This window comes from Phallusia mammillata, chromosome 2 (genome assembly GCF_965637545.1).
Source record: "Phallusia mammillata chromosome 2, kaPhaMamm4.hap1.1, whole genome shotgun sequence".
NCBI lineage: Eukaryota > Metazoa > Chordata > Ascidiacea > Phlebobranchia > Ascidiidae > Phallusia > Phallusia mammillata.
This window is the reverse complement of record NC_137253.1, coordinates 31895827-31909620: the sequence shown is the minus strand read 5'-3', so window position 1 is coordinate 31909620 and position 13794 is coordinate 31895827. Positions and strand designations below refer to the sequence as shown.

The window sequence follows — 13794 nt, the reverse complement described above, 5'->3', positions numbered from 1 at the left end:
AATGTCATTATTTCTCTTCATTGACCTTCCACGTGTTTTTCGAAGGTGTGAAATGTTTTTGTCTGCTTTTCCAGAAGATTATGATCTGCAAACCGAATGTGTGATGTAACGTTATCTTGTAAAATTTAGTTACTGGTTCAGACTATTTCTTTCTCCGTAGATACTTGTTCATCTAGAAACCTCTTTTCTCCTTAGCTGTGTTTGCTAAATCGTTATCCAAGTTGGTTAATCAATATCTGGCGTTTTCTGGGGGTTTCTTTCCTCATGCAGTACTTGTCGATAGCTTGCTTTTTTAAATTGGTTTGCCGTCTAATTGCCCAAAAGCAAATGCGTAGATTAAGTGTAATAAAGCAATACAAAAACATGAATAAAATCTTATGACGACCTTTCAACAGAAAAATAGCCAGGATGTAGCGAAGTCTTCACTGAGAAATTGTCATAAAACTCATTGTAATAGTGAAGAAAACTGGTCCCTTCTTTCAGTGTCATCGAAATAAACAAACATAATCATTGGTTTTGGGTTTTTTATTTTAACTACAGTCAAAGATTTGCGTCAGCCCTTTTTTATCGTGGTCAAGTTTTTTTTAAAATCTTTGTAATATTAAAAACCGCGACAAGTGTTGTAAGTTTGCATAAACCTGGAAAAATGTGTGATATTGGTTACTTTTATTGTACAGAACTCCAAAAAATGTAACTGCACAGATAATAGTACAGTGATCTTATTGTGGTTAGTCGATGCGATTGATCGTCTTTTCTGAACATTAAACGACACACTACAAATAAGGCAACGCAATTTTTAGGAAAGCTAAGGTCTGTGCATATCAATGTATAATGATATCGAAATTAATTGTTGTATTGTTGCTTAGACAAGTTGTGTTTATCAGTCTGAAAATCCATATTTGTCAAATATTAAACTTGTGTTGCCTTATTTGTACGTATTTGTCGCCGCCGACGTATTTGTCAAATATTATCTTTTAGTATTTAGGCGCAAAAAATGGAGCCTTTGCAGACCAACGTACATGATATGAAAATTGGTTGTTATTTTGTTGCTTGGATAAGTTGTGTTTTTTACAAACAGTCTGCAAGTCCCGCAACCGACTTATTTGTCAAATATTATTTGAATATTATTTAAACACAAAAAAATGAGGTAGACCATCGTACATGATACGGAAATGGTTGTGTTATTTACTTGGGTGTATTTGCTGTTTCAAAAACACAAGTCCGTAAGCGAGGCCATGGAGTGACATAAGGCCTGCTTTGCATCACTTTCTCTCCCGATAAGCAGAAGGGGCGAAGTTGCGATGGAAAAACTTGCAGCTGCCTTCTCTCCTGGGACACACGCGCTATGACGTCATAGACAGATGACCCCAATGTGATTGCCATTTACTGGAGTAAGGAAACTGCTTGTCGTGTTGACGACAACATGTTACTTGCAGGCTTACGGTGCTCGGATGTGTTCAAAGTTGCGATTTAAAGTATATTGGTCAAAAGCATAACTACCAGAGAACTGTGCATCGGCAATGCAAGTCCCTATGATAAATTGTAGATCAGTGGAAAGCAGCAAGTTCTAAAGTAAATTGATTGAAGGCACAACTATAACGAGCTTTTGTATGGTAAATAATTGTAGACATTGCAAAATATTTTAATCAAAAATATAACTTTTAGAGAGCTTGCGAATCGATAATGCGAGTTACTTACGTTTCAGTGATTGCTGTGGTCAATTTTAGAGCAGTGAAAAATAGCAATTGTGCAAGTGTATTGCTCTCAAACACGACTTTATTAGACCTTATGCATGGTGAATACTTTGTAGACGCTTCAAAAATTGATAAAAAACTTTCTTTCTAATTTACTTTTTCAACTTCACATAGTAATATATATGTTAGGTAGCCGTGTCAACACTCGCTGAAATTAGTGCAGGAGAAAAACCTGTTCTTTTAGAGAATTGCGATATTATTTTACTGTAAGATTGATTACTTTCAGTAACAACGTTTTGATCAGTAAGCTAGGTGGTTTTGGCTTGTGTATTTAAACTAAAGAAGGAAAGATAGGTTGCAGTAAGTGCGGAACAACCGGAAAAGCGGAATTGCGTTGGAATGCGGAATGAAAGATCGAGAAGAACGGAGTCCTGTGCAAACGTCGGAAATTATGGAACACGATGAAATTGCGGATGAGGAAGCACGTGGAAGGTTTGTTCGTGATTTTTGCGCAAATAAATGAGTTATACGATGACCGTTTCTGGAAGCTGGCATTTGGCTAAACCCAAAAACAAGAAAAGCGCCAAGTCATTTATGGATAAAAAAAAACATGGACAACACATAAACGGGATCCCTTGTTTTTCTTGTTCAAACAAGGGCCTTTTCAAAAAAATGATGTAATGATAAAAGAAAACTTCTGAATATTAGTTAAAACATCGCCACAAGTCATTGCTTGGTAGCATTTTTTATTTTCCATTAAATCAGCAAAGTTCATTATCTCTTCATTCCTTGAAGTATGTCTTCATGACCAAAGGTAACTGCACTGAAGATGATAGTTCCCATTCCGACGGGTTGTGTTGGTTTCCCAGGTCCAGAGGACGGCGACGAACTGCGAAGGAAATAGCGCAAATGTTCGAGCAACTGAAACAGAGACACATCGCCAGAAAGAAGGAGTGGCAGATGGAGAAAGAGGAACTACTTAAGCAAGCTGCGCTGGTAAAACAAGTTGCTAAAATACCAAACAGTGTTTTGTTGAAAAACAGCGAATGAATTATTTTCCATATGGTCAACGCAAATAATAGGAATTTTATCCACTGCCGCTAACAGCAGCAACGTTACTACTGTAGCTACGAACAACGTTAAATGGCAAGAAATATAAACGGCATTCTTTAAAGTTTAACTTGGAGCCAAATTTCCATTGACATAAAGCATAGTCGTCATATCTACTTTCATATGGCAGTTTTGCTCCTAAGTAAACTTTACGTGTGTTATTTCTCAAGCGGTGAATTTATGTCAGCGCCAAGTCAAAGAATTTACAAACCTTTGTGGTAAATAAGTCTAAATACTTTAACTGGTTGATCGATTTAGTATCGTGGTTGTCAACTTGAAAATCAGCGAATGAATTGTTTTCCACATGGCCAACGCAAATAAAAGAAATTGTATCCACTGTTGCTAATGGCAACGTTAAGACGAGAAATAGAAACATAATCCTTTAGTTCATTTAGGATCAAAATTCCCATCGACATATGGATAGTCGTCATATGTACTTTCATGGCTGTTTTGCTTCGAAGTAAACTTCGGTTGTATGTTATGATGTTTAAAACGGTTAATCTATAGAAGCAGCAAGAAAAGTAATCCCCAATTTTTTATTCCATGACTCAAATATATAGTCACAATCCATTACTTGCTACCAATTTTACGAGCCTTCATAACCTTGGCACTATGTCAGCTTTTTCAATAAACATAGTAGTTTAAACAGCTGTTTGTTTGGGCCACTGCAAACAGTTTTGACAGAAACTACTCTATTGGTTCTTTTTCTTGACTTTATTACTTACTTTAAATCCATTCTGGAAACTGTTATCCCCTGTTTATTATTTTAATCTTTTGTCAAATATGATAAAAGTAAATCACATTTCATCTAAGCAATGCAATATATATTTTTAAGGCTGACGAGAGCAAAAGGATTTTGGTTGACCTGAAGAAAATCCTTGAGGAGCTCCGGGTTGAGTTGAGGAGTGAAGAAAAGAAGAGAGCGGATGCGCAATCCGACCATGAGAGGATGAGAGAGATCTGGGATGCAGAGAAAGATGAATTGCTGCGGATCATAAGAAACGTAAATAAGTAAACCTATGAAGTACCGTTTATATAAGCTATTGCTACCAGGCATAGAATCAAGTTTAAATAGCTCTTCTGGCAAATGTGATTTCATTCCGACATTTCGACGTCCTATACAGGTCGCCTTCATCAGGGTAAATAACACAGAAGACGACCTGTATAGGACGTTGAAACGTCGGAATAAAATCACATTTGCCGGAAAAGCTCTTTAAACTTGTTATGAAGTACCGATTGTATCAAAATATGCAGCCGCAGGGTTTCTGGTGGTAATTGTTGTTTACATCAACATTTTCCTAAACCTATTGCTCAAAAAACTATATTATCCGTATTTTAGTGCATCGTGCCAATATATGATAAAACCTGCAGACAGTGCACCCAACATACAGGGTGCTGTAAAGTGGCTTTATTGCGCAACCAAGCTCTTGTCACCAGATGCACTGATGAGACCATTTAAGTCAAAACAGTGTGCACTGTCTGCAGAATCTTCATCTGGATTTGTCTTCGGGAGCGTCCTGGGTTCGAAGCGGGGAAAAAGCTGTCTATTTAGGTCTAATAAAAACGATTTACTTTTAAACATTAGCATGAAACATGTTGGCATAGAAACAAAGTCAAATCAACCAAGCACCAACTTAGTAAAAGCTTTTGTATATTGGCAATTACAGAATCGGTCCCGAGTTCAACGTATCATGTGTAAAAATAAAATACGATGCTATGATCTGAGGGAACGTAATTTAAAATAATTATGGATTACAGTAGGCCGATATTGCTAGGTTTAAAAAAAAAAAAAAAACTTGGTTTAAATTGTAAATGGGTTTTCACATTCTTCATGGCCTTAGTAATTTGGGTTTTACATCTAAGTTCAACCTGATATTCCGTGCCCCGAAAACACAGATGCAGTAAAATTCACAAAATATTAATTACACACTGTCTTATTTGTCTACGGATCTACATGTATAAAGCTAAGAAACTATTCTTTCAAAAAAAAAAAAACTATTTTCGACGCTGGTTTACCTCATTTCACTTCGTAAACAACAACCAACGTCACGTCAGCATATATATACTTTATCTAAATTGGGCTTAGAATAAATTGTCTCAAGTTGTCCCGACATCTTGTACCCATTCAACATGTGACCTCCTATGGGACAGATAGTGAAAAATCCACTAGGGAATTAATTTCGTCACAGAGACTTGCATATACGTAATGTATATATACAGCCTCAGTTAATAGGGGAATTCTTCAAAACGTTGAGCACTTGATTTCCTTGTGCCGTTTGTCTAGCTAAGTTATGTTTTTTTTTCTTTTTATGGAGATGTTCTGCTCATCGTTAATGTACAAACATGAATTTTTGTGGCCGTTGTTTGTTTTTGGTTTGTAATTAAGTTGGGTGGTTGTCATATAAATAAGTGTCAGGTTTTAAAAACACTTTTACGCAATCTTTCCTGAATGCACTGTCACTAAATGACCTAATACTACTCCTTTACTTCAAATCGTTAATAAATATTTCATCTAAATAATACTCTTCTGGCAAATCTATTTTTTACCTCCAAAAGGTTTTGGTCCCATTTTGGTTTGGTTTAATTTTGGTTTAACTTGACGATCGGAGTGTTATTAACCTGATGAAGTCGACCAGAATAGGACGTTGAAACGTTGGTTAAAATAATACATTTGCCAGAAGAACATTATTGGGTTTATGTATTATATATATAATAAGCTGTCCCTACATATAGAAGTAAGTTATAGGTATTATCGCAAGAACAAATGATCAAACCGCTTTTAACCCACCGACCTTTACAGCTTGAGTCTCACACCAGTCACAATCAGCATCAACGCCAATCATCGAGCCACGAAATCGACTCGCTCAAACAGCAACTAGCCGCTCACGAGCGTCACCTGACGACCATGGAACTGTCGAACACCGAGCTCCGGATAAAAATGCGGGAACAGCAGCGATTCTTCGAGGAGGAGAAGAAAAAAGTCGTGGAGTCCCTCGACGGCGAGAGGAGGAACTGGGATAAGACGAGACAAGTGATGCTGGAAAAGATCGAAGCGGTGAGGTTTCTCTTTTGTTTTAACAAATATTAGATGGAAACAGTGGTTAGGTGTTCATGCTTACCGATAATAACGCCACTCAAGAGCGGACCCGTGTTTGAGTTAAGTTTACAAGTTCTGCTGGAAAAATATAATAGCTGTAGGATTTGTGGCTTCTATTAAATTAGTATTCATGCTGGCCAACAATTTCAGCACTCCAGAGTTATAAGCGGGCCCGAACTTAATTTGTTTTAAATAAAACCAGATTTAGATGCGAAAATCGAATTTTTGATTCATTTTTTACGGTAAAATATATGAGCCAGTGTAAACTGAAGCTCGTTTTATTCAACCTTAAGGCCCAACCCACAGTTCTGTGGCATGCCCATGTGCAATGCAAAGTCGTGTAAAATATTCGGACTAAGTTACTGATCAGTTTTCATAAAACACTTTTTCAAGATTTTAGACAGTCACAACTTTTTTTAAACTGACATTTAGTCCGAAGAACGTTAAATAAACGAAGCAAAAATTTACAATATCAAATCTTTAAACAAAAAATGAAAGAGGTCTAAACTTTTTTGATATTCAACTTTGTTTTCAGCTCCAAGAACAAAGTCGTCAACTTCAATCCGGGGCTTTCCCTCTTCACGGAAGTCACGTGGTGTCGCCCGTCACTGATGACCAAGTTTATTTGACGTCACCTGTTTCGGAAGAGCGATCATCTGCAAATGAAGAAAAAACAACGGGACAATTTGTGAGTTTGAGATTTCTTAAACAAAACATACGATATGCAAACAGCTGTAACTGTAATTTATGGTAATGTCAAATTGATATTTAACATTGAATTTTGCCTGCATTGCGTATAGCTGTGGAGCTAATGGCCATCTCAAATATAGTAAATTTATACTAGTCAGTGTTTTTTTAAGGTGTTTTGGGGGACCGAAACGGTCCCCCAAATTTCTCCAGCGGTTTCCCAAAATTTAGGCTTGCAACTACAGTAGAAAAGTAATGGTTGTTTCTCGCTATGCTTAAAACTACTTAGCGGTCACCCAAACCAAACCTTAAAAAAAAACCTGATACTAGTTACTGCAACGGTTAGCTTTAAAACGTGCCAATCATATTTATTTTTGAGAATGCAATATGTGCTATTGTGCGAACTTCTAGTACAAAACTGCCCGGAAACTTGTAAATAAAGAATACAATCGTATTGAAGTCATTTCAACAATCGCTGTTATCATATGAATTCCTGAAATTTAAAACTTTTTGCAGTTTTACTTTTAATCAAGCTACACTCCGTGTCTGTTCCCAATGCAACATATAACAGTGGATCTTTGGTGTTGAGTGATTATAAGACAGACGTAAAGAATTGAAAATATCATGTAATGTTACCACTAAATTGATCTTAGAAATTAGACATGGTAATACGAAAAACAGTTGATTGAACCACTTTTAGTTCAAAGTTTTCCCTGTCCCAATACTAGAAACTTGTTGGTGTACGACTTCGCCCAGCCACCACTACAACAACAACATTCTAAACCCACTTGGGATTTGTAGCGTTTCCGTGTTTCCAGAGTGGATCGTTCGTGCGTTGGTCACGTACACAGGAATAGATTCGCACCTTTCCATGTGATAAACCGCATCACGTTTATGACGACATAAACAAAGCACGTTAACTAGTCCAGCTGTCTGTGGACAACCCTCATTGTCTTTTAACTGTCGCTTGATGGCCAATAAAAACAATTTAAGTTTGACAAATTAGTTTACTTTTTACTGGAACGCATTTTTAGCTATTATGTTTTGCATTCTAGGTTTCACGCAGTCGCTCTGTTACACTTTGTTTCAAATCTTGCCTTGTTTTGCAGACGCGTAAAAGTCCCGACCAACACCAGCAGTGCAGTGCCGAGTCAGACACGAAAAGTCCAGGAGAGACGAAATACAATCACTTCCAAAAAACAGTGGACGAGGTAGGGAATAAAATTGTTTTGTAACTAAACATTGCTAAGAATAACTGTTACAGCGTCTAGGCTTCAACCTTACGCTTTAAAACGGTGTTTTGCAAAAAGTTTTCATCAGTTTATTCGTCATTCTAAGCGCTTCGGAGCTTGACAAAACGAAGTCCGTAATTTGGGAAAAGTTGAATGTCAATAATTAGAAAAAAATAATAACAACAACCGTTATTTCAAAAATTAATGTCTACACAGCGTGTGAAAAAAATGAATTTTGCAATTGTATGGCCATGAGACTATTATTTTAGAGCTTTTTTATCTAGAATATCAACAACTACGTCATACCGATACTGCTTAAAGTTAGCATACAGACCTGCCCCAAACTTTAGAATCAGTTGTAAAATATATGATCGATTTATCTTTTTTCGACAAAACAATACATTTGGAATTGAATCGCAACGAATTTTTTGTTTAATGATTCGCGCCAATAAACTTAGCGCAATGCGATAAATAAACTCATAAAGCTGTAACAAGGCGCAACACGCATCGAGTCGGAACGAATTCATGGACATTCCCGACCCCGATGACTCGAATAAACAACCGCTGTAGCATTTACCTAAATATCCGCTCCACTGCTCATGTTATTTGCGCCGCGTTGGTTTGAGAAACAAGCCCAACTCCAAACCGAGGGCACGTTTTTCCCCTTTAGGTCAATTACGCGTCAAAACAATGCTTTCGCGTCACGCAGCGGCGAGCACGGCTTGTTTTCGCAGCTTTCCATGCTTTGCGGTGAAACTGTACTTGTTCCTTGATACGGTGCATGGAAACATTTCGCAACGAGCTAAGCTGGGTTTAACTCTAATGACAATTACTTTTCAGTTATTTTATTTGTCGGGTTTGCAGTTGCGACTGTTCTCGTTCAAAACATTTTTTTAGTTTAACGACATTATTTAAATTACTTCATGTGAAGCATATTATTAGGTTTTTGACCTCGTTCACAGTGATTTTGAGACTTTTCCTGTTTACACCGCAATTTGGCACCCCTTTTAGCATTTTTATTTAGATTTCAAAATGCTTTCCCCTAAGAAGTTTTTTATTCTCTGTTTGGGGTCGTAAAAAACCAGGGGTGTCCAACTCGAACACACCGTCGTGTCAAAATTAGTTTTAACAATATATACTGGCGCGGCAATGTTTGGTGCTTTTTCCAAACCGTTTCGTAAACGTCCTAACGTGACGGGCTCAATTTATGATACTCCAAAGACCTTTTATTATGTTTATGCGACACAAGATACAAACAGTTTGCAACGGGGCTTAAGTTTTGTCAAAAAACGAACAATTTATATGTTGGGTTATGTAACTTTACTACTGGTAATCTTTACAGAAGTTAGAATAAAGGCCAAGAAGAATCAATAGAAACAAATTTAATTGCGTGACAAATCCTAATGTTTACCATTTGAATGTGCAAAAGCTTGTGTGCCATTTCAAATGCTCTGCGTGCCACTTTTGGCACGCGTGCCACGTATTGGACACCCCTGAGTTAAAGTGACTAAACCGCACAAAAAGAACGGAAGACTTTTTACTTCTACGTTTCGGGCCGGGCTTTTCAGGACGAATGAAAGGACTTCAGTTTAAACAAAACGGACTTGATTCGGACATGACTTCACACCTTTTTTTCTGGCAATTTCACTATTGTCAACCTATAATTTCGCACTGAACTCGGACAGGGTGAAAAAAAAATCGTGTTTGAGTCGGCCTATTGACTTGTGTATGTTTGGGTTCAGGTCGCCATTTCAGACTCGTTTACAACTCTGCTTGTAAATCACAAATTAATCATCATCTCATGTTTCAGGCGCTAAAGCAGATTGAAAAGATCAGCCATGACCTCAATACAATGGATGCGGACGCAGAAGGCCGAGGATCAAAGGAAGGCGCTCGGTCAACGCCCAGAAGCGGCAACGTCACAAAATCGACTGTGACGTCATACTCCTCACCGCGTGCTTCGAGTCGTGACCGCCACCAGGTGTCGCCCCAAGGAAATCTGCGAAAAGTGTCTGTGACATCACAAGGCGACGATGACGTGGCAGGATGTAGCAGACAATCGGATGCGAGGGGCGCGAAAATAGTGACGTCACAAGACGCTGTAGACCAGATGAGAGGTCGGTCGAACTCGTGCAAAGTGCCAGGAACGAAGGACTCGTCCAATTTGCCGCAGCGCCGAACTTCGCTCAACCAATCCGCTCATCACGTGACCAGTGACGTTGACAGCCCACTTATATCCACCCCCACCACAAGTTGCAGCATTCCCGCCTTCACGGAAAGCGGCACGGATTCTGTGACCGCCGGTTCACCTTTAAAACGGGAGAACACGCAACTTGCGAGGGTGAAGAAGTTTGAGTTACCAACCAGAAGTGAAGTCAAAAGGCGACCGAATAATTCTCCGACTGATTTTGTTAAAGTTGAAAAACGATACTCGACTCCCCGCGATTACAAACCGGGGTCATCAAGTTCCGATAAACCTTCGACAAAAAAACTTCCCAATCTTCACCAAAAGCTTTTGTTCCACAACACTGAAAAATCATCCCACGAAGCTCAACCTGCTGCTGCGGCTTTACCTCGAAAACAGAGCCAAGATGATGATCAGCAACAAGACAAGAAGGGTTTCTTGCACACTCCCTATTTTGACCCCGAAAAAGGCTACGTCAAAAATTCCTCAAAATTCCCCTCATCCCCACGTATGCGTCATAGACAGGCTACGTCATCAACTAAATCGCCTAGCGACGAAAAACTCGGCGCGCCAAGAAATCTTCCGGAAAACAACATCAGTAGATCAAGCAGCCAGGATGTTCCCGATGACTTTGTGGTGGAAACGCCTCCGGGAAAAGAAGATTTTCCTTCAATAAATGTGGAAGAAGTTCCTCCTCCTCCTGTCAGACCGAAACCCAGCATCACTATTGAGAAGGATGCGAGCGGAAATGTCCTCCGAGTGATCACTGATCCTCGATTCCAGAGGCAAGGTTCTCCTCTTGCATCCGGAGGCTCGGAGTTGGACTCTAGCGTTGCTCCTGTGACATCTACATCAAGAAGAAGAAGATCTAGTGGGAATATCAAAGATGCAACAGCCTGTCACTTACCTTTAGGGCGTGACGTAGAGGCTTTGGCCTCTGTAAAACCGAATGAGAGTTCGGTGTCTTATCAACGGGAGAAGGTGAGCAAAGATAAAAGTGGGAAAAACTGGATCAAAAAGAAGCTTTCCTTCCTCGACACCCCAAAGGATCACGCGGAAAAGGAAGATGGAAAAAGTCCTGAAAGAAAGAATGGATCTAAGTCGAGGGGCGAAAGAACGAGGTCTTCATCTTTAAGAAGAGGAGACAAGGATTTAAGGTTGAGCTCATCATCTGAAGATAATATGGAGGAAAAAGGGGATAAAACCAAATCACGGAACAAACGGAAAGGAAAGAAAGGAAGCTCCCCCAATGAGGAAGTAAAGAAGGAGCCGAAGTCAAGAATGAGGAGATACACACGAAGCAAAACGGATAACTCCCTGGAGATGAAGAATTTGTTTTCTCGGTTTCGACAATCGCAATTCAGTCAGAAGAAACCGTCGATTGTGAAACATTTCGAACGAAAGTTGCTTGAGAACGAGATTAAGGCTTTGGAAGATAAGAACACGACAGAAACCGCGAGTCCAATATCGGAAGGAAAAAGTTCCCGTGGAAGTCCGAAGGTTCGAGAAGGCAAAGAGGTTGAAGATGGTTACAGTGGCGAGGATGAATTGGAACGAGAAACAAGTCCTAGTATCAAGGATGAAAGTAAGTCTCCTAATACAGTTACCACGACAGCGTCGCTCACTTTATCCAAAGCCTCACCGACAACTTCCTCACAAAGCGACACACGGAGAAGGACAATGCCCTGTGTGATGCCAAAGCCACGCTATCACACAAGCATGGTGGATCTGAGATGGTCACATGACCAGATCCCGGAGGAATCAACCGGATCCCCGGATGTAAAAATGAACACGAGAAAGAAATCAGAAGAGCAAGTTTCAACTCCCACCAGTGAGGAGAATCAGTCAGTGTCTGCTCTTGTCGGAAAGTTTAACGTTAAAAAAAGTGAGGAGAATTTTATTCGTGGGGTACCAGGAAGGTTTTCCCTCAAACAGGAACAAATTCGGAAGTTCAGGAACAATGCAGAAGGCTCAGGTGGTCCGACCTTTTCCCGACAGAAGACCGCGGAGCCAAAGAAACGACTCTCGTGGGTGTCAGGAACAAGAGAAGGGGATTATCCTCCAGTCACGTGGAGAGAGAAGGTGATCGCGAAGGAAGAGGATCAAACTCCCGGAAAGTCGGCTCTGGGAAATCCTCCAGGAAGACGGATGATGAGTGAAGACATGATGAAGAAGAAGCTCAACCTGGAGAAGATCCTCTCTGAAGGTCCTAAGAATCCCAGGAGCAGGAGGTACAAGAGATCAGAGACACAACCTATTGGGTCCACGAGAAGAAGTGATGAAGAAGACGAAGCTGATTTTGATGAAGATTTAATGAAAGGAATGGGCGATTTCTGGGATAGCAGTTCGCCGGCTACAATTGGTCGAGCCAAAAGCATGCGAGAATTGTCAGAGGTGAGTAAAGTATAACTACATAATCATTAAATGGGAAAAGTACGTTTACAAAAAAATGTTGTGACAAAATTTTACATGTAGCATTTATACACTTTTTTTCTCAACCCGTTTAAATTTTGCATATTTAAAAGTTTAATTAGGTTATGTCTTAAACGGATTTTAAGATCCATTTTGTGTATTCCCTAAAAAGTGTGTAAAGCCATGTGTTTTTACAAATCAACTTCAATATAACCGAATTCATAAGTTTTACGCACGAATCATTTATTATTCGACGCTTGTTTCGGACCTTTTTATCAACCTTTTATGTGACTCGAGTGTTCATAAACGGGAGTGACTGATGTAGCCCGCCATATCAATGATGACGACATAAACATTTGCGTCTGAATAATAAAACCTGTCGCTTTTTACGTTTATTTGAGTCGTTATATTCGTCATTCAACTCAAGATCAGATTATGGTATATAGTGTTTCAGAATGTCTCTTATATTTCCAGGAAACCCTTAAACCCGACAACACACCGCCTTCACTCACTTCCCGTTTCAAGAAGCCTGCCCCCAACAATCGTCGCCCGTCGAGGTGGCAAAGAAAAAATGATCACTGACGTCACAAACCTGCTCAGTGATGCGTGACGAGCATTTTGAACGTAAACAACTTCATCGCACGACGAGAAACTGCTGCTGGATGGTTTGCGGCAAATAATTGTTACTCCCTCCATTGCTGTGCTTACCGGGACGTGACGATTGTAAAATAAAACAAACTCCGTTTCTTGTGATTTGCCAAGTCCGTTTGGCCGTTTTTGGACTTGGTTTAATAGATTTAATCATGTGTTTGGTTTATTTATTACCAGGGCAAGCGATAGCCAAGCGCTAATCACTAATCGTCGTTTACCGATGTAAACACATCCACCAAACCTTCAAAATTTTGAAGGACTTCGGAAAGAAATAATTACTAGGGTTTGTAACAATCTGTCAATTTTTTTGTCCATCTCTAGGATTTTACTAAAACTTGTTACTTGTTATCCTACACAAAACGGTATTTTATCTTACTTGATTTCAAAACAACGGTAAAATATTTCAACTTCTGCACATAGTATTCACGCAACAATACCCACTAACAGCTCGTCCATGAGCAAAACGACAAACATTGTTAAAAAGGAGAAAACCTATGCGGATAAAGTTGAATTTTGGGATGTAATTTAAGTTGAATTGTTTCCCTCACGTGCAACGAACCGCTAAATGTTTCCTTCAATGAATCTACCGATGTTGGATCTATGTGATTGACACACAAGATTTGTTTCACTACAACTTCAATCCTTCATTTCCTCGAAGTAATTTTGACAAGCTGCGCGAATAAATTGCTAGGTCTGATAAACATGTGTTTAGGATTTATCTTCCTA

The 13794-nt window shown here is 39.3% G+C and overlaps 1 protein-coding gene across 1 annotated transcript; it reads left to right on the top strand.

The window, feature by feature from the left end:
- The first annotated feature begins 1960 nt into the window (after nt 1–1960).
- LOC145213742 (uncharacterized) lies at nt 1961–13170 on the top strand. Its single transcript, XM_080082129.1, has 8 exons — nt 1961–2186; nt 2564–2690; nt 3640–3807; nt 5605–5859; nt 6437–6589; nt 7698–7799; nt 9631–12399; nt 12892–13170. Exons 1-8 carry the CDS (start codon nt 2101–2103, stop codon nt 12997–12999), a joined length of 3768 nt encoding a protein of 1255 aa, XP_079938255.1. The 5' UTR covers nt 1961–2100; the 3' UTR covers nt 13000–13170.
- The last annotated feature ends 624 nt before the right edge of the window (nt 13171–13794 follow it).